General features: G+C 48.0%; 1 protein-coding gene across 4 annotated transcripts in view; it reads right to left on the bottom strand.

Moving 5' to 3' along the window:
- plekhg4 (pleckstrin homology domain containing, family G (with RhoGef domain) member 4) overlaps positions 1–20559 on the bottom strand; it is a 59487-nt gene that overhangs the window by 1350 nt on the left and 37578 nt on the right. Inside the window, exons 14-23 of one of the 4 annotated variants that reach the window (XM_031569213.1) lie at positions 7495–8462; positions 4950–5199; positions 3720–3809; positions 3138–3362; positions 2519–2689; positions 1961–2141; positions 1558–1674; positions 1204–1452; positions 690–847; positions 23–82 (exon numbers count right to left, since the gene is read on the bottom strand). In XM_031569213.1, the coding sequence (XP_031425073.1) occupies positions 44–82; positions 690–847; positions 1204–1452; positions 1558–1674; positions 1961–2141; positions 2519–2689; positions 3138–3362; positions 3720–3809; positions 4950–5199; positions 7495–8462 (2448 nt within the window). In that variant the 3' untranslated portion in view covers positions 23–43. Of the gene's footprint in view, positions 1–22; positions 83–689; positions 887–1203; positions 1453–1557; positions 1675–1960; positions 2142–2518; positions 2690–3137; positions 3363–3719; positions 3810–4949; positions 5200–7494; positions 8463–20559 lie in introns of all 4 variants that reach the window. The other 3 variants (XM_031569211.1, XM_031569214.1, XM_031569212.1) reach the window with 3 other exon arrangements.

The raw sequence follows: 20559 nt of genomic DNA on the forward strand, positions 1-20559 counted from the left end.
TGAAAAGCATTGCCTCACTTACTCAAAAGCAGGATTACAGCAATCACACTATAGTGGATGGGCCTATGATTTGAGCTGTTTTCTGTAGATGGAAGGAGAGAAGCGCTGGTTAATGAGGGGTTATGGGAATGTTAAAGGTCTTTTGACATGATGCAAGGCCACTGACATACACACAGCACACACAGAGGTCATGGGAAGGGTATTCAGTTGTCTGTGTGTGTGGGTGGGTTATATTTTAGTAATTGTGTAAACAGAATTAAACCTCTTTCCTTGCCCCTGTTATGAGAGGATTCAAGATGGTATGAGGGCATAATTCATCCTCAAAGCATGCAGGTGACAACAAGGCACAACCAAGTTGGTGTACTGTTCAGTGAGTTAATAACGTTAGCAGTCAAAAGGCCTCCTTGATAGTAGAGTAGTGATGGAGTAGATACGGTTGCAGATACTTCTTTGACTGTGATGGATGATCACGTCCCAAGGCAGAGGATAACCCCACATCAAATAGTCTCATCACACCCAAGCAAGCACAGGCAGCACAAGCCATAAAATGGCAGTGATGTTTATAACTATATCTGATAGCAAGGACAGCAAGCCAGAACAACCACTGCAGAGTTTTGGTTGGGGGGTATCGAAGTGCACACGTGCACACGTGCACACACACACACACACACACACACACACACACTCACCGCTGAAATGTACTGGCTGTTGAAGCGGGGCTTGTCCTCGACGGGCGAGGCGACGGCCGAGTAGCAGGAGGGCTCGTAGGGGGAGCTGGGCTCCTCGGAGAGCGCCTCGGGGAGGTGGCTGGACACGCAGCCGCTGTCCGATCCGCTGGAGCCGCCACCTGACAGACATTGTGAAGATGAGCCTGAGCTCTCAGTGGCTGTGGGAAGCCAGTAGTGTGTCAGCACAGGAATCGGATACAAGCCGGAGAAAATGTGTAATTTTAGTGTAGATATTTCTAGAAATTTCTATTTCTTTGTTGCATCTGACCCTGGGTGCACTTTCTGTGATCAGTAAGTCTGGACTAAGCATAACTCCCCCTAGTGTTGGTTTGTGTGAATGGCAGTGCCCCCTACAAAGACTAAATTAGCAGTAGTCAAGTCTTGTTATTGTTGATCTGTGGCACATGGATAATGGGTGCCGGCTGGTATTTTGCTATGCTGTAGTTGTGCTGGTTATTTCAGAGTGGTAACGTACTCATGGAAGGTTGGCTGCTGGTCTCGTGCTCCAGCTCGTCCTCCTCGATGCAGGGGCTGATGAGCCTGTCCCCGGGCATCAGGGACTGGCTGATGTACATGTGCAGGTTAAGGGGCCCCAGCAGTGAAGAGGAGGGGGGTCCGCCGGCTGCCTGGGGGCCGCTTACCGACGTGCTTACCGACGCCGCCCGCTTGAAGGGGTTGGAGTGGTCGAAGAGCGACACGGCGATGGACGCCCGTGTTCTGGCTCCTGGTTCAAACAAACAGTATTTGTAATGCTGGACAGTGGACAATGAAAACCAACCATTATATTGGTAACTTTAAAAAAAATATCGGTGCTGTATTTCAGTAATACCTCTGCCCTTCATGATGTAGTCGATAGCCCTGTCATTGATAGCAGCATCGCTTGGCTTAATGTCCAGAAAGGGCTTGTTCCCTACTCCCATTGACACCATCTCCTGCATGCGGAGCTCTGCAGAGAAGCAGAACAAAAAACTATCAATTCATGCACTAGCTTAAAAGCAACACCTTTGTTGAGAAGCAATACCAGAGAATTTGCATTTCAATTTAACACTTGACACATAGCTGCAAGCTCATGGTAAACCAATCCTTGTGAGATTCAAATAACTCGCAGCCCCCGACATGTTCCCCTTGGCCCGGAGCGGCAGAGGATTGAGCGACTGAATAAAACATGGTTTGTGGGGAGCTGGGGTTGTGGATTGCCAGGTGTAACAGGAGAGCTCCTCTCTATAAGTCACCTTTGTTTCGGGTGGCCTGCTGCCACAGGATCCTGGCAATGTCGGAGGTCCAGGCATGTTTGATCTCAACCGTGCCAGCCTGCAGAATGTAAGTCTGGTTCTTTGAAGTTCTCCTGCGGAACCAGATCTCGAAGCGTAAGGCATTGTCCCCCGAGGTTTCCGTCATGCCCACATCGGCTGTCTATAAAACAATCAAGAGGATTTTATTTAGGGTAAGGTAAAATACACAATGTTAACTTGGAAAGAAAAAGCAAGGGCAGCACTCTGCTTTAGGGCATTCAAGTGTGTGTGTGAGTGCATGTGTGTTTGTATGTATACACACTTGCGTGCATCCAATTGAGTTTTAAGGAATTACACTTCAATGTGCTTAGATCAGCAGATGTACTGAGGCATCCTGCTGGCAGATTATCCACCATTCTGCTGAGGCTTGATTCTTTAGTGCTAGCTTTGTAGCTAACACTTTCATATGCTACCACACAGCAGTTTTAGGCAAACAGTGATGTGTACTTCAATATGTTTATAGTTAAATAAAGTATTTCTGGGACATAAAGATCTTACCTTGAAAGAGTGCTTGTAGATGTAAACATCAAGGCCTCCCACAACGCGTTTGGGTTTGCTGAACAGAACCAAGTCCTCAAACAGGAAGACGTGTCTCTGGCACTTCTTCCTCCCGTACCAGATGGTGAACTCGTCCTGCTTCACCAGCTGGCCCTGCTCCTTCAGATTGACCTTTTAGGGCAACAACAAGGAGAGATCCTTACATCTGAACTTATAATGCTAAAAAGACAACTTAGTCATTACAAATGGGTGCTTTTCCGGATGGAATAGTGTATTCATAGCAACTCAAAACAGTTAGACCGTAAAAGTATAAATATGGCAGGTCAATTGAGAACTACATTGTCTTTCTATGATGAAAACATGTTATGAGCAGGCATACATTACTAGTCAAACTGGAAAAGGCCTGAGGAAGTTAAAAGGTTACATTATTGGCTGAGGGTACAGATATTTGTAGAGCACTTGTCTTTTGACTTTCCAGACACAAGGTATGTTTTTACAGGTAGCATCTATATCCACCCATTTAATGTCTATCGCCTTTATCACTGGACGATTCAGCTGGCCCAATGAGATTCAGTGCCAGCACTGTGTACTACCTGCTAGGAACATAAGGTGCACCTACATCACAGTCGCGGATGGCGTCCATGGCGAGCAGGTCGTTGCCGTGGCGCAGCTGGAACTTGACCATCTCGGCGGCGGCGCAAAGGTAGCCCATCTCCTGCTCCTGAGCCTCACTGACCTCCTTGATCAGGTCCTTGAGCAGCAGCGCGTACTTGCTCATGCGCTGGATGGGCTTCAGCAGGTAAGAGGCCAAATCCATTTTATCGCCCAGCTCCAGCTGCTTATGCTGCGGATGAGGAGGAGGACGAGGTTAGTCCGGGAATTAACTGTAATGTCTGGTTGGCTGCTGTTCTGTGTCGTTCTCAAATGCTGACGAAGCAGACATACCCAAAAGCACTGAGTCACCTACATAAACTGTACTTTGGCATACTCTCAATGGCTTTGGCAGAGATGGAGGATAAGAAATGCAAAAGGTCATTTACCACTCGAGTTCGACTAAATAGCAAACGTATCTGCATCCACTCGGCTCTGTAGATAATGGCCGCCTTGTACTGCATAGGTTTATGGCGAGCCTCCATGTATAACATGCCATGGTGAAGACATTATGCAGTGCAGTGCTGTGGGCTTTGGTGTAGTCACTCACCCTGAAGAAGCAGTTCCCATGGCTGGCCAACAGCGCGTCTGACTTGGGCTTGTTCTTGCTGTACAGAGCATACAGTCCAAACTGGTCTTGCTGCGATTTATGAGAAAAGACAATATTTTTAGACGTCATCCTGCAAACTAGCCACTTTCCCGTTTGACCCCAAGAATACCTCCCTTGTTTTCAGGGAACTGGGTAATAAAGAAAAGCAGACATTGATGTTCTGTGTGTTGCCACGTCAGTTTTATTTGAGAGTATATTTTGTGATAGGGGCAAATTGTTTTATGGTGTGCTTTACGTTCATGCAAAATGTACCATAACGTTAAAAGTGTCTACCATTGCCAAGACTCTGTCTGGTTGTTTTAACATTCCTAATGCTCTGTGCTGTAACCTCTCCTTGACGAGCCTTTATTAGTGTCCAACCTTTCTTTCTTCCACAGTTTCCTGCTGTGGAAAATCAGTATAATAAACCCCACCGTTCTAAATCAAAATGCTACGCTCAAGCCAGCCGTCTAAAATGGCCACAAATATGAGGCTGGAACATAGAGGGATGCAGAGCCATGGGCGCTAGAACTTCTAACGCTTTTCTGTCTAAATGTGGCTGTCTTTGATTTCCATTGATTTCTGAGTGTTTGGTAGTTATGAGAGAGCTCCACAGCCTGGAGCAAAGAGCAGAGAGAAGAAGAGTGAATAGAAAAAGAAGGGGGGGGGGGGGGGCTGAGGGGTCGGTCCGATGCACTGCCAATACCAGAGGCACCTAGAGTTCCCCCATCTGTTTGTGCAGCTGCTCTCTGCTTCAGAGAATAAGCCCAGGTAAGACCGTAAAGCGCGGGGAGGGTCGTCACAGCAACAATGGGCATGGGGGACTCTGGCCCTCTATGTCTCTCAATGCTACTGAACAACACGACTGCTGCTTCTCAGAACCCTGTCTGCTATTTCTTTTCCATATGTCTGACGATAAATATGTCAGACATTTTGTATCTGATGATAAGCATGATTTTAATCACTCTAAACTTGAACAACAAGCCCCCCTTGTCTTCGCTAAGTTCCAATATCCTTTTAACCTTTTGAGTGACTATGCTTGTTCGCTTATCTGGAATGTCTGTATGTATGATAAAATCTGCACGTATGCATGTAATCTCCTGCTGGTGTATACGTATGTGGGTGAATATGTGTGCAGTGCTAGTGTCTATATGAGGGCATGTGAATGAGTGAAGGGGAGCAAGCTCTTACGTGGCGCAGGAAGCAGTGGCTGACACGCAGCGGGTGGTTGCAGCAGCTCTCCAGCTCCTTGAGGAAGTACTGGCTGTGGAAGTCCACCAGCTTCTCTAGGTTGCCGAAGATGACGCTGCGCTTGCCGCGCAGGTCCTGCGGCAGGTCGCCGCGCTCCATCTCGGGGAAGTAGTGGTCGATGATGTAGCGCAGCGAGCGCACATACTCCCGCTCCGTCGTCACCATCTCGTCCACGATGTGACGCAGCTTACTGTGAGGAGGAGAGAAACATGCCTGTTACCACAAGTTACCACCCTTACAATGTAATCCTGTAGATAATGTTTACTGTTTAATGTTTACTTTGGAGGTACTTCCAACGAGTCTAATTGAGAAAAATGCACTAAAACAGAATTCACAAGTGTATACATGGTTTTCTTTTCAAGTATATTACTTTACCCAATAATAGTTCACAAAAGTACATAATGAATGCACACAATGAATACAATGATGACCTTTTCATTAAACCAAATAAAGAAACGAAACAAAAGAACACAAAGACTGAAAAACAATGTTGGCCTTTGTCTTCTTAGTACTTTGAATTTAATTATTAGGCAGCCAATCTAATATTATCTAACCAATCTAATATTCTTGTTAACTGAATCCCGAGATTAATCTGCAGGCTAATCTCTGCAATGAAACTTGATGCTTTTGTTATTGCTTGGCTTGGACACTTACAAATGGCCAGTCTGGTATGATGAAGGCCACAGAAATGAATGCAGGCAATCAATCAGGGTAAAGAAATCATATCAGATTAGGAGGCTCACTCTGAAGTAGGGTCAGAAGATATGATCAGAACCCAAACAACCCCTTTCCACTGGTCGTCTGACCCACACAAACAGAGCAGCAGGCCTTGATAGAGGCTGCCAGAGAACAACAACATGCTCCGTGTGTTTTGGTGGGCTAGTGTCTCCTGGCTGTGGAGCCAGAGCTGCGATAGGCTGTGTTTACGGCGCAAGCGGTGCGCTAATCGCAGCCTCAGAGGACATTACGGCTTATTCCCCTCGCTATGGGGTCCTGGTCATCTGTCTGCTGTCTATCGCCAGTCTGCTGCAGCCAGCCCAGGCCAGACATGGAGCCCACAGAGGGGGCATGTGGCGGGCTACACACACCAGAGGAGAGACAGAGACGGGGGCAGGGAGGCGTGATGGGCAGGAACAGGCCGAGCAGGGAAAGGGAGGAAGACGGAGACGGAGTCTACAGCTGAGGTGAGAGCAGGACAGAAATAGAGCGGCCCGTCTATGGCCACACACAGAGCCCCCTCCTCCTCCACCCCCTGCTCCTCCACATGGACCAGGCTGGCTCAGTTCACACACTTTCTCTTTCTTACACACACCAACAGAGTGTCCCCGCTGCCTAGAATGACTACCGATATGCTCATATACACTTTCTCTGTCCCCCTGTGTCCTCCCTGAATCTGTTCACACATGCATACACATACACACACACACACACACAGCTCCTTTCACACCCTTGCCCTGCGGTGGCCTCACATTCTGACGCCACAGTGGAGTAGCAACACTGCATGAGTCTGTGTGTGTGTGAGGGGACTGTCAGCAACCTCCTGGGAGTCTCGCTCCATCAAGCCCAAGTTCAGAGAGCGTCTTGAGGCCTGCGCTGGGGGAAGCCTTGCTCAGATTTCATTTCCAATAAAGCACGCTTGCTGCTTGAGCCCTCCGCTTCATCTCGCAAAGCGTCTCATTGCTGTGAGGAAGGCTCAGTTTCAGCAGAAATTAAGTCATCCCTTCACAAGAAACTAGATAAAGCTATCCTCCACCAAAACAGTGCCAACACAAAAAAACTAACAAAGTAAAATTCTACTTCTGAGTTACGAGGTATCTCCTCGGCTAGGAGATTTTTGGGAAATCTGTTGTTCTTGCTGTATGGTTGTCTCTTTTTTATAAACGGACAACTAAAACACTGTTCACACTCCGCTGTGTAGTTCCCACAATCCCCCCTGCCTTCTCCCACTCTCTTAAAAACATTACTAGGGTTTGGGCCGGGGGTCTAATTGGGCTGAAGTTGCTTTGGCTGTAAACCAGAGGAAGACAAACGCCACAGGCGGGACATCAAAGCCCAGCGGAGGTTCTCATATGGATTAGCAATCAGGGGCACTAGGCCTTTCTTAACAGGGTCACAGGTGAAGGAGGGGGGCCACTGGGGTTCGCTGTGCTGGAAAAGCCATTAGGAGATGCTTTAGAGCCTCTGGGCAGTTTACATGGCCACCTCACACACACACTTTTGTGGTCTATCTTTTTCCAATCCATAGGCATGCAAGCCCACATTTACACATGACTGCCCTCCAACACGCACATCTGACAAAACAGGAGGTTGGAGTATTTTAGAGTGCAAGCCACTGGTGGCCCGGTAGTCACGTTACAGTGGGCTGAGCTAGTGGTGCGTGACATGACATGATGTGGAGCACACAGACTGGCAGGGAGCGCCAGAACTAGAACTAGCAGCCGGAGATGTGTGAAGGGTGGAACATGCGGTGCGTTGCGGTACCCACCTGCCCTTGGCGCGCACCTCTGGCACCGGGCTGCTGGTGCAGCTAGATGCCCCGGAGCGCAGGCTGTCGTTGGGCCAGCCATGGGCGGGCGTCAGGCGGGGGCTGTAGGCCCGGTCAGCCATCTCCGTGCTGCTCACCTCCAGGCCCTTGATGAACACGCCTGTGTTGCCGCGGCGTGCCGGCTCACTCAGAGTCCGCTGGCACGTGCCGTAGCGCGAGGCCTCCATGCCGGCCGCGTCGAAGCTCTGCGTCTTCCGCAGTATCCGCCGGTGGCCCGTTTCCAGAGAGGGGAGCCCGGGGCTGAAAGAGCACGAGGAGGAGGCTGCGGAGGAGGTGGAGGAGGTGCGAGGGAGAGGGTGGGGCTCCTCAGACGACGTGCTGCGGGTGAGGCGGTGGGAGCTGAGAGGGGTGTGAGGTGGCACGCGCTGCTCGCTGCCGCAGTAGGGGCTGCCTACGGGGACTCTGCAGGGGTCCAGCCTGGCTCCTGCTGGACTGCATGGGCTGGAGGCGACGCTGGAGATGCTAGACTGGGAGGAGAGCCGGTCGCGGCCCCAGGCCCCAGAGAAGGCCTTCCTGCAGGAGAAGGACAAGCTGCTGCTGCGGTCCTGTGCCTGGGAGCGGGTCGATACATCTGAGAGGCGTCTGGGTGTTCCTCCGTCGCCACCACCACCGGGGTCAGAGGCTAGCGAGCGCCGCGTCCGTAAGGCAGACTCCAGCTTCTTCTCAAACATCTGCTTGGTCTCCTGGCACTTGGACCAGGCGAACTTCCACTGCTTGAGACCCTGCTCGCTCTTTAGCTCCCCGGCCAGCTCCTTCATGTCCTGGAAGCGCGGGTCGGGGATCGGGGGGTGCTGGGTGCGGTACTCCTCCAGGTAAGAAATTACACCGTGGCACTTTTCTGGCAGGCTGCAGTCCTCCATGCTGACACAGGCCAGGTGGCGCATGCCCTCCAGCGCCCACTCATATGCCTGGGGACATAGAGAGACAGGAGAACACGTTAAAAATGCACACAGAGACATACACACACACAAACAGGCCATAAAGTCTTCACACAGCCCTGAAAAAAGAGGAGATATGCCTGAGAAAATGCCATGAACACAACAGCTACTGGCACAGCTACAGGATGGAAGACAGAAGAGGGTGTACACTGCATGCATAGAGAGTGATGCAGAGAGAGAGAGAGAGAGTGAGAAATAAGGACAGTGTGACAGAGAAAGGAATTACAGGAGGGAGAAGGGTTCTCCCTCACAATGGGACTTCTTTACGCGTGTTAGAGTAGAGACAAGAAAGCTTTTATGGGTGGTGGAAGAGCTCTCTGTTTCCCACACACAAACACACACACACATTTTTTACACACATTGGAGGCAATTCTGCTCCGTGCTGTGAGTGAGGATGAGAGAACAGGATGGAACTTAAGGCCCTTAAAAGAGGGAGCTCTGACAATCGACAAAACAAGAAAAAGAAATGGGTGAAGGAGAAAGAAAGAAAGAAAGCAACCCAGAGAATTACAGCACAGATCACTCAACAAGACTGCTTTAAGAAGGTCAAAGCCTAAAGTTAAGAAACACTAAACATCCCTCCTTTCTGACATATAATCCAAATTTACAACAGCTCACACATAAATCCCCAATCATCTCAGCCAAAACCTCCAGAATCCCTCTGACAAGCAGCCCATCGGATTCACTTAGAATCCATCACTTGTGGGCCAAAGCTGGGTTCCCTCCATAAAAGAAGGACTGAGAGAGAGAGAGAGAGAGAGAGAGAGAGAGAGAGAGAGAGAGAGAGAGAGAGAGTGTGTCTAATATCCTTCTCACAGGCGGACTCTCCACAGGCTACTGGAAGAATTTCTACAAGGATTAGAGGAGGACATCAAACACACACACACTGCTGCGACCCACAGAAAGAGCCTGTCCGCTCAGACATTCCAGCCATCATCTTGAGAGCGGGAGGGAAAGAAAATTCCTCTCTCGCTCGCTCACATTCTCTCCATGGGAGGAGGCCTCTTTCGATCTGTTGACACAGAGCATCTTTCTTTTTCTGCCTTTTTTCTGTCTTCCCAAGGTTACCGGGTTTTTATTTTGTCTTGTTTCGTTTTTTTGCTAGTAGGTGCCACTTCTCAAGGCGCCCCGCACACTGACAACTCCTAGTGAGTTACTGTCTCCACAGATGCCAGAGAGCGTGACCCCGATGGAAGGCAGAGGTGACACGGCGGCCACATACCAGAATTTCAGCGCCACAGCTCCAAGATACTGGAGTCACAGAGATGTCCGCAGGGTCACCCCACGCTAACAATGCCGGTTACAAATGGGTGACAGCACCAAAAACAGAGAGCATGGAACAAGAGGGGGAGAGAGAGAGAGAGAGGACCAATTCTGTGAGCCAAAGATATGACCCTTATCCTATCCAGGCACAATGCATTTTACAGACCCTAACCACCAATCAATTCTTCTAACAGGTTAATGTTTTCAGGGCTGAACTGACCGGGTAGATAGAGCATGGGAATATCTTTATAGGCAAAGTTAAGCAAAGAGGTTTCTAAGGACGGGCTCAAGCGGCACCAGGGGTGCAGCTGGGCCTTTATCTCTGTGAAGGAAATTGCTCTCATCAAACCTGACTTGAATTCCGCCTGCATTCTCACGCGGTGAAAAACAAGCGACGGGCAAAACGAGTAAAACAATTCATCTGATTCGGCGTGCGCATGTGGAGAAAGAGCAGCGAGGGTAGGCTGTGGATGACATCAACTTTAAAATGGCGAGCGAGCCGGGGGGCTTTGAAGTGTGAATGGTTCGCGCGGGGAGGAGTGTTTGATTGGTGAGCGCCCGAGAGAAGAGAAGAGAAAGCCCCAAGTGGAGGCCTGGGTGCGCTCCTCTCTAAAGACGCTGCTTTTCGGCAGCCACAAAGGGGCCTGCACTCTATTGAGAGAGGGAGAGAGAGACAGAGGGAGGAGGGGACAGACTCATAAAAGACCTGGGTGGCAGGGTGAAAGAGAAATAGAGGGAGAGAGGGTGTGTGTGTGTGTGTGTGTGTGTGTGTGTGTGTGTGTGTGTGTGTGTGTGTTTGTGTCAGAGAGAGAGAGAGAGAGAGAGATGGCCATTGCCAAGCCTTGAGCTTTTTGTACACAGGGATAAATTAAAACTTCCAGCCAGCTAAGTGGGTTGAGTGGAGGTTTTTTAATACTGAAAATAACTCTTTTCTTCCCAGCACAAAAGGAGGCAATCTGTGATCTCATTTCTTAGTCACGACAAGAATTTGTTTTTCGGGACCCATGGGTGTATCTTTCAAAAGCGCGAAAAGGGTAATGCCTACATCGCTTAATGAAAACACTCTTGGAATTCCACCTGTTTAGAACACTTGGCCTGGGACCGGTTACAGTGGCCCTGGCACATTCACATCCCACAGCATTGGTGTGTAACCCAGAAACGGATGACAGCCCATCATTGAAATTTATCAACACATTTGCTGGGGGCAATTGGGCATCTATGTCACTTAGTCAAAGTTCAGTGCTTGTGACTGGGAAACTCACCTCCACAGTGTAATGTCATGGGCTTCAGTGACTAAACACTATTGACTGAAATCACCTCTATTCATTACAGGCAGGGGAGTAGAGAGACTGGCCCATTAGGAAGCTGTAAATGTGGCGCCCTTACAGTCTTGGTCGAGAGCTGTTGAGAGAGAGGCTCTCCACAGTGGCCTGTACTCGGGTCCTTCAATTGGGGTAGAGGGGCCTGAATGACCTGGCTGGGAGATGGCAAGGGAAGGTGAACCCAGGGCTGTGCCGGCCCTCAGGAAATGAGGGAGGGCCACACACGGAGAGGGAGAGAGGGAGAGAGAGAGAGAGAGAGAGAAAGAGAGGGGCCTCTCTAATTAAGGACCATGCAGCGTGACGGACCACAAACAAGCCTGGACTACTTCCAGTGAGGCTCAAGGGAAGAGCCTCTTCTTTGCTCCTCACACTTAAGAGCCTTTTTATGAAGTAGGAACTTTATAGACACAAATAAACAAAACAAAGGACCTTAAGGCCAATGAGAGCAGTGGGAATAGCTTGAGCTTTAGAACTAGAATTTGACTAGAACTGAAAATTACACTTGTGGTTTATGATTCGACATTACCCCACCAAATATGCTGTTAGATGTGGTTTACCAGTCAGATTGTGAGTCACAATGGTGCATGTAATGCAAGCTACATAATCTGTTGATTTGTGCCTATAACTATCTTCTTATGCTTGACAAAACCAAGCTGTGTTTATATTTGTGTGAGTGTGTGATCCTTTTGTACCACTACAGCTGCTACTTTTCTAGCAGACATGGGCAAAGGAATGCTCTTACAAGCAGCAAAGGCATTTCTGATTAAAAGCAAAATGAAATAACGTCACTGCACAGGCTGCCACCTGTATGATAACTAGCACCCAGATGACTTCACATCTTGAATTGTTATTCAAGATGATTTTGGAGCCACTGATCCAAGTAATGGGTGGCTGCCTGTTGTTGATACGATTCTTTGGGATGCATTGTTTGTGACTCATTGTGCTCCGGCTGACAGCCAACATATGCACGTGTCTGCTGCGTAAGAAAAGTTCTCAGTCTTTGACTGGTGCTTTATGAATGTCAATCCCTGTGGAGCTGGTCTGCAGGAGGGTGTTGAGCGATGGCATGCATAAGCAAATGAAACACACACACACACACTTACTCAAACACATACACACACACACAAAGCACAAGAACGATGGGAGAGGTCCGGCAACAGATGCATGTCTCGCCGCCTCTCCACTATTGTCACACCCCCACCACAAGCACACTTTTTGTTGCTAAGGGAGCCTTGATTCAGAAATGGAGTGTGCTGGATAATCTAATTTGATATGCAGAACAGGCTAAAAACGGGGCCATCAGTGGCAGCTGCTCTCTAGAGAGAACCACCACTCACACACCCCACCCCCCAGGCCAAAAAAATACCCTCTCTTTGCCCACCCCCCACCTCCAACACTTCCACATTTGACAAAACTGTCGCCTGATGGGCTGAGTCTAAAGTGTGTCGGGACTACTTTTGTATTGTATCGGATGCGCTCTAACTAAGCTCTGTTGACACAGCGGAACGTAATGATAATAAAACAGGACGCACAGTCAGAGCGAAAAGATGGGCAATTACTGAGGGTACATGTACATGTAAATAAGAAGCAGATGCTGAACAAATTGGGGCGGTTTAACGGTGAAAGGGTTGCTGTTTGCTGATTGTAGAATGGTTCACTGGTTTTATTGAGGCTAATGATGGATTGAGACAAAAACGCTATGGCCGACTTGCAGGCCTGTGCGAGGGCCCTTTAGATCACGTGAGGAACGATAATAAGCACTCAATCCAGATTTTACGACTCCAGCAGGAAACAGGGATTGCTGGGGGTGTATGTGTAAGGGGGGTTGGGGGTGTTGATGCTGTGGCTGTAAACTAAACCTGTTCTAAGGGGTTGCTGTCTGCATCAAGTTTGAAACGCTCCGGAAGCGCTATATATTATATCAGACGCAACATCCTTTTCCATTAGTCTCACCTCCAAGTTGAGCTGTTTCCCAGCAGGTCATTCTTGCAGTCTGACCGCCAAGTCTTAAATCTGTCACTTCAAACAAGACCTCTCAGAATCACTGGCTACCATAGAAAGCTACTGTGCTATGAAAGGTTCCTTTTTTTAGCCCTATTCTTTCTCTATGAGCCCTCCTAAGAACTTCAGTGATGACTCCTGAGAAGCTTCATTTAGTTCATGATGAGGATAAGTGATGAGGGACATAGCCTGTGTACGGCTGCAGCAGTTAAACACGGCATCAGTTCCACAGCCATCCAATCAAAAAAAAATCACTAATCCTGTTTTGACTACAAAACAATTCAATTTAATGGGAGAGCTGTCCCATTTAATGAGAAACATTCAACACCTTGACATATTTACATGAACAGAACCATGGGGTGCTGTCTGTTCAGTGACGCATACAACTATCCATAATCTAAGAACAATAAACATAGTTTTGAGAGTTTGTTTGCCATGTGTGTGTAAGAGTGTATGATTGTAAGTTCATAACCTAAATGTGTGCGTGTGAGCATGTGCATATTCACGTGTTGAGGCTTGAGAGTGTGTTGATGTGTGTCAGTGTGTCAGACTGTAGGGAAGGGGGGGGGGGGGGGGGGGGGGTAACAGAAAGGGGTTTATGGGTAATTTGATTGAGCTGGACTTCAGAGGGGGCTGGGAACGCAAAGCCTGCTGAGCGAGCCAATCACACAGCAGCACCACCATTGGTCTGTCAGTAATCAGTCTGATTCACAATACTGAGTGCTTTGAGGCCAGTTCAGACACTAAAAAGGGGAGCAAGACCGCTTATTAAGTCACTCACCCCCTTTCCTCCATGATAAAATATCACCCTGACAGCAGACTGCGAAAGGGAGGGGGAACAGGGACTGGGTGAGGAGGGACCTAAAACCTCCAAAAGTGAGTTAGGTCTTTTGTCCTCCTTTCTCCCTTCACTCAAGGAAGAGGCTTCACTGCCCACAGAGTGGAGAAGGATATTAGGAAGTCTCCCTACTTGACGTCAACAAACATGGAGTCTACAAATTTAGCGTCTGCAACAATCCTTATTCAAAACCCATGAACAAAGCACAAGGAATGCACCAAAGCACAATGCATACAAAGGGGAATAAGTCTGATCAATGGTGTGGTATGGTTTTAATGCATAGTGGATTTACCCACTTTGCAAAGTTTCTATTAATAAAAGAGGTTGAAATAAAATCGTAGCCCCTGATAATCAAAGTGTAGCTTTGATGCCCAACCTCATTATTCACGGCTCAAGAACACATGCTAGCCAGGTGGCTAATTAGTCCGAGGTAAACTTGCTCCAGTGATTTGTTGACATGTCATTAACAAGCTGTGCTTTAAAAAAAGGGTGAGCTTTGCATTGTGTTCTTACTCTGGGTAGGTGGGGGTCCTGTCATAGGGCACATTTGTTTATCATCATTTCAGGGCTGTTTCATAGAAGGCCGTGCAATGTTTTGTTACCACAGGTGCTCACCCCCAGCTTTCCCTGTGCAACAGTGTAGGTCCCACAACTTTGTGGCAGGAAGCCCCCAGTCACCGTGTAACAATGGATTGACAGGCCTAATTAAAAGAGCATGGGGCTTGTTTTTGTCCCTTAGAGGCCAGTCCCTTGGTATCCGTTGGGGCTGGGGTGGCAGAGACAGGATTTGGAGGGGGGTTCTGTGTTTGGGGGCTCCCGGGAGAGACAGTGGCCCCGTGGGGATCCATGCCTCGAGCCCAGTCAAGCAGCATGATCAGAAGCATGTTCAGCCGTCCGTGGGCATTCAAGACGACCCAATCAGATGAAAAGGAGCCGTGGAGACCCCCACTTGGAGGGAACTCTCCTGTCCCCATCCATTACGGCCATTATGGTTTTGCAGAGGCAAGGATAACCGCCACGGACCATAGAGCCTGAGCCACTCACTAATGATACAGCCAACAAGGGATCTGACATGGTGAAGGTACCACCTCCCCTGTAAAACTGTGAAAACAACTTTACCTTTCTTTTTCTCCCTTAACATCTGTATCCCTCTCTCTTCAACCACCTCTCTCTTTCCTCTTCCATTTAACCCCCTCCCCTTTTACTCTGTAATCAGAGAGAGAAGTGAACTTTCTTCAGGGGGACACCTGGCTTAAGATATTGAGCACAATAAACCCTACCCTCAAAAACTCACTCTTTTCCTGGGGAGACAGGCGACAGCTGCACTGGCTTCAGTGTGCAATTTCAAGCAGAGAGGATCACAACAGGGCCAGCAGCAACAGAGAGCACAAGTAGTCCCCACAGGCCATGGTGCCGTAAAACAATCAACACATCATGATGTGACTAAACAATGCCTTGGCTTTATCACGCAGGTGAAGAGGAAAACCTCATTTCTGGTGGCCTCAGGCTGATTCGGCGCAGCAATAGCCCAGCAGCAGTCCAGACTCGCTGCATAATTTTCAAAAGGGAAATTAACTGGTCAGCCCCTTCGTAAGCCCCTCCGAGCAAACACCCTCAAACATCTCACTGTAATTAACACCCACACCAGAGCTGACTTCACAACAGACCCCTCTCCCCAACTTTCATTTTTAAGTGCCCCACAGGCTCAGGGGAAAAGGAGATGGGGGTGGGGTGGGAAGGGAGAGTTACTAAACTCGGCATGAGGAGTAACTGTGTGCTAGTAAACCCTGCTGACCACTTGCCAATCCATGCTTCGCTACACACTTAAGACAGAAAGGGCACAAAGTATACCGTTCAAAAACATTGCAAGGTTAGATGAAATTTAACGTGAATTACCCAAAAGGAGAAAGTCTAAAGAAAATACAAGATAGCAAATAAGGAAGATGCAGAACTTCCCCATATCCCCAAACTGAACTGATCCAATGCATGTCAACAACACCACAAGATGAGCCCAAGAAACCTTCCATCAAGAGTGCTAGCTTCACTATGAGTAAGTCCAGTTCTACCTAACCACTGATAGAAGCTCTGTGCAGTGCTGTCCTACCTCTCCGTGGCTGGGGGCTGGCTCCTGCTCGGGTAAGGTACCGTTAGTCCCGTGAGCGGGACAGGGAGCTGCAGCGGTCATCCTGAGATCTGCACTGACTGGGAGCACACTGAGCCACTGGCGCCGGCTCTCCCCCTCATCCACACCTCCTCCCACCTCCCCTCTATTCACAGGCAAATGCTAGTCCAAATACCAGATGGGCCAGCCCCAGCAACTGGGGCTAGCTGAGAAGAGGAGGAGGCGGAGAAGAGGGAGGGAGAGGAGGGGGGGAAAGAGAGAGGAGTGGGGGGATGGGAAGGGTGTCTGTCGCCGGCACTACAAAGCCACTTGCTTTAAGTGAAGGGTGGGGGGTGGCCAAAAGGAAGAGGAGTGAGAGAAAGCAAAACTTGGCACTGGAGTGCTACCTGGAGTCTGTGAACCCAATAAGCGGAGAGGGTGTGTGAGCTACAGGAGCAGCACTGATGTATGAGCTGAAGTGAGTACCCACCAAGCCAGCCTATTGCACAGTGCATTGTACACTGTTGTGGCTTGATAAATGGGTGTGAGGAAGAATGGCCCATTAAAGCTTGAATATTTGAGATCCCCCTTGGCCCTCGAATCTCACTGCTGGAGGTAAACAACCAGTGAACACTTCCAAACCCGTGGCAGACAAATCCTGTGGGAGACAATGAGAGCAGAGAGTGAGAAAAGGAGAAGGAGAGTATTTGTGACGGGGGAAGTGGAGTGGGAAGTTTTCTTGGTATGATTCCATTTTCTGAGCCATTGTCACTGGGAATGCTAGCTGGGGCTTTCAGATGCTAATTCTCCTCAGTGGTTGGCTGCTGAGAAGGAAGTGTGGCAGAGGCCTGGCAGTGGACACTGTGCTCCTCGGAGACACAGAGTATCGATGTCCTGATCAATACACAGCCGCTCGCCGGCTGTTACACTGCACCCCAGCTCTTCATATCAATATCTACGAGAAGCCCCACAGATGTGCTTACAATCTCACTCTAAAGGCCACAGAGAAAAACCATGCCAGCACTAGTGTGAGAAAAAGCCTGTGTATACTTTAAAAAAAGAAGTTGACTAATGTGGTCTAGAATCACTGGCTAGGGGTTAAATTCTTAAGTGAAGGGTTGAGGTGCTTGGCAATCATTAATAATGAGTTTGGCAAAAGGCCTTCAACACAGAGGTGCTGTTTCCCCTCTTTTTATCAATGTATGACTTGGCTTCCTCCAAGAAAACACCCAGACCCCTCTTTCAATGAACCCATTCAAGTGTAGCACAAACAGTCCTCACTGAATTCAGAGCGAATTATGACAGCTTCGCTCATTCAAGAGCAATGTCACTGAGAAAAGGTTTCAGCATTCAACCTAAATAAATAATGGCTCTGTGTTATGCTAATGTGAAAGGAAGTTTCCATGTCTTTTGTCAGTGAAATTTCCATCACGCATACAGTACCTTCAAAATATTTTCATTCAGGTTAGAGATCTGTGACAGACAGACTTTACAGTTAATGTTTCCCAAGCTCATGTCGTGTTTTTGTAGGACAAGGTCGTGCATTAACATGAGGCAAATGGGCTGTGTTTAAGCAGGTCCGACACCAATGCTCAGTCTGACTTTCTGTAGGTCCAGTGGGCACGACTGACGTGTCACAGACCCTTTGTCCTCAAATCAACTCTGTGAGGAATCATCCCAGTGATTCGCCCCCCTTTCCTTTGTACCTCTATAGAGGCCATCTGGAGCGCTGAGTGGGTCAGTGAACGAACACGCGACGGGACAGTGAGGGCAGGGGAGCTCAGGGAGGATGCCCAGCCCCTGCCCCTAGGCACTATCGCTGCATGGTTCTGCACGGTCTTAACAAAGACCCCATCCGCCTCCCAGCAAAAACTGTCACTTTTTCTCAATTGATTCTGGTGGGCACACTTAGCCACAGGGCTATCTCCACAGACATGTCGATAATTACACATTTGTCACAGAATGTATGTCACAAATCCAATGGGGAGCTTGTATTTGTGTACCCAAGACTGATATTTTAGGACAATGGTCTGTTTTGTATGGACTGTGTCACCGTACATTTAGGAAGTTAATATTTTCTTGAATCTCAAGAAGTGATTTTTTTTACAAAAATCTGAGTAACATCCTATTAGAATATTGTTGGAAATAATTTTTTTTAAAGCAATTCATCATTCAAAAACACACAGGGCCGTCAATAAAGAGAGCTGTCAAATAACCAATATATAAATATCCATTCCACCCTTCAGTCAGTTCTTTTGTGAGGTCTGGTTGCTAGGCATGATGGTCCAACTGCTACATTCTAATTTTGTATTGGATTAGGCTGTCATTAGTGACAAATTAAGCGCCGGTCTTTGGCCTCCATGGTCTCCATGACGGCTTCTGTTCAAACACATACACACACACATGCACTCCCACACACAGACACACAGACACACACATGCACTCCCACACATGTACACCCAGAGGAACAATAACACTGTGGCTTACAGGGTCTGTAACCAGACATGAGACAAACCATAGAGGGCCCAAGATGTACAAAAACATCACACAACACAAACGGAATGGTATCCTTTTAAGATGCCCTAATTACCACATGGATCGACGCAATCCGCCTCTAATTTAGAAATAAAAACGACCAGCAGTACACATCAATCATTTGACATACAGTGCAGGGTGACACCAACAACCAAAAGACAAAGACAAAGTCTGCAATTCCTTGGAATGAGGGCACATGCATAGCTTGAGCGGAAGGCACCATCACCGCAGTGACACCCCCGCCAACTAAATCCTTAAAGAATTAGCATTCTTAACCCTCGTGCATTACCATACACAAACAAAGCACTATCATTATGCTGGCAAAGCATGATGCATAAGCATGCGGCTAATCTGAAAAACCTGTTGAGACCTGCAGCTAATAAGCCAGGTTAGAGGTTTGTAGGCCCCATGAACAGGCACAACGCATGTCAATGGGGCTGAAATAAGCGGGACACAGACTGCATTGTTATCCTATCACCCCTAAATATCTCCCTTCACATAAACGTGGTGGCTCAATATGCCAACAGATGGCGGAAGAGACTCGAGTGAGCGGAGCCTGAGGTCGCTGTGGCATGGCTGGAGGGGGAAGGGGTGGGGGATTTCGGGGTGGCATTCTAGGAAGGGGCAGGGTGAGTGAGTCCGAGCCGCATGATCAGAAAGAGCTATAATTATGCTAATTTTAAAATCTGACACTAGTCGATCCTTCCCAGCTGTCACAGCCTGGCAGAGCCATGTGCTCACATGGGAGATCTAGGGAGTGGCTGGAGCTGAAGGACACTGACCATCCCACAGGGTTCAGCAGGGGTTCAGCATTGGACACGTGTAGAAAAGTCTTACACAGGACAGGACAACTCTTGAGGTAGCAACATGCAGGGTGACAAGATTTCAGGTTTTGTGTTGTAGCAGTTTTGTGTTTTGCTTCATGCTAAATGGTTACAATGACCAGCAGGTAACATTAAAATGATGTGAATCCAGTGAATACAGTTTGTATTACATCTATTAAACTCAAACAGACATCATAGTCTATAAGGTCTGCATGTGAATGCATGTACATTCAACTTGACAGACTCAAGCTTAGCATCTACTACCTCTACTGTACATCTAAGTCTGTATTTAAGTGTATATAATTTATTGAGTCTTATTTTGGGGGTGTATATAATACATATTACATTCTAGAGGTAAGAGATAACTAATCATTCTAAATCTAGACACACAACTCATGTCAGGTTCATAGGCGTCTTTTCTCAGTTTAGAGGCTGAAAATGTAATTTCCAGAAGGCTGAAACCTCACATTGAGCAAAAGTGAGCCTTTCAAGAGAATTCAATAAAATAATCAATTCACACCAAAATTGAGGAAGCACTTCACACAATTTCAATAGCTCTCTTTCTGTCTCGTCCTTCCATGCTGTTCCTTTTTTCTCTCTGTCTCTAACATGCACCAATGCCATTATTCAGACTGACTGCAAACAATGGCCATCTATCCTTGGTCTGAGAAAAATGCACTGTAGACAAAATAACTACTGAAATCACACCAATCTAGCAGTTTGTGATTTACAACCTGCACAGTTTTGTCGTTGCGGATGAACCCCTACTCTCAACGGTCAAGATTTTTTTTGGAGTATGGCAAGGCACATCTCCCATTGACCACTGCCTGTGTGCCGACCATATGAAGACAATGGATGCATACAGAGAGCTCTGACTCTAATTTTAGAACGCTCCATTGTCAGACATCACTGTGAGGTCACCCTGCGACAACATTCAGACAGACATATCCCAGTGACACACTGCTGGTGGCACAGTTTAGATGGCCACCTCTTCGCTCACAATTCAGCTTTCTCTAAGACAAGGCCTACGTCAAACAGGGTACCATCCGACGCTTTCTCATTCATCTATCAAAAAGACAGGGAATCTTTTCACCTCCTAAAAGCCTTCCTGAGACACGTTCAGGCCTTTAGCTATGTTGTACAAATTGTCGTACACCAATACACCTTCACAGTTACCTCCATG

Source organism: Clupea harengus, chromosome 6, assembly GCF_900700415.2.
Source record: "Clupea harengus chromosome 6, Ch_v2.0.2, whole genome shotgun sequence".
Taxonomy (NCBI): Eukaryota; Metazoa; Chordata; class Actinopteri; order Clupeiformes; family Clupeidae; genus Clupea; species Clupea harengus.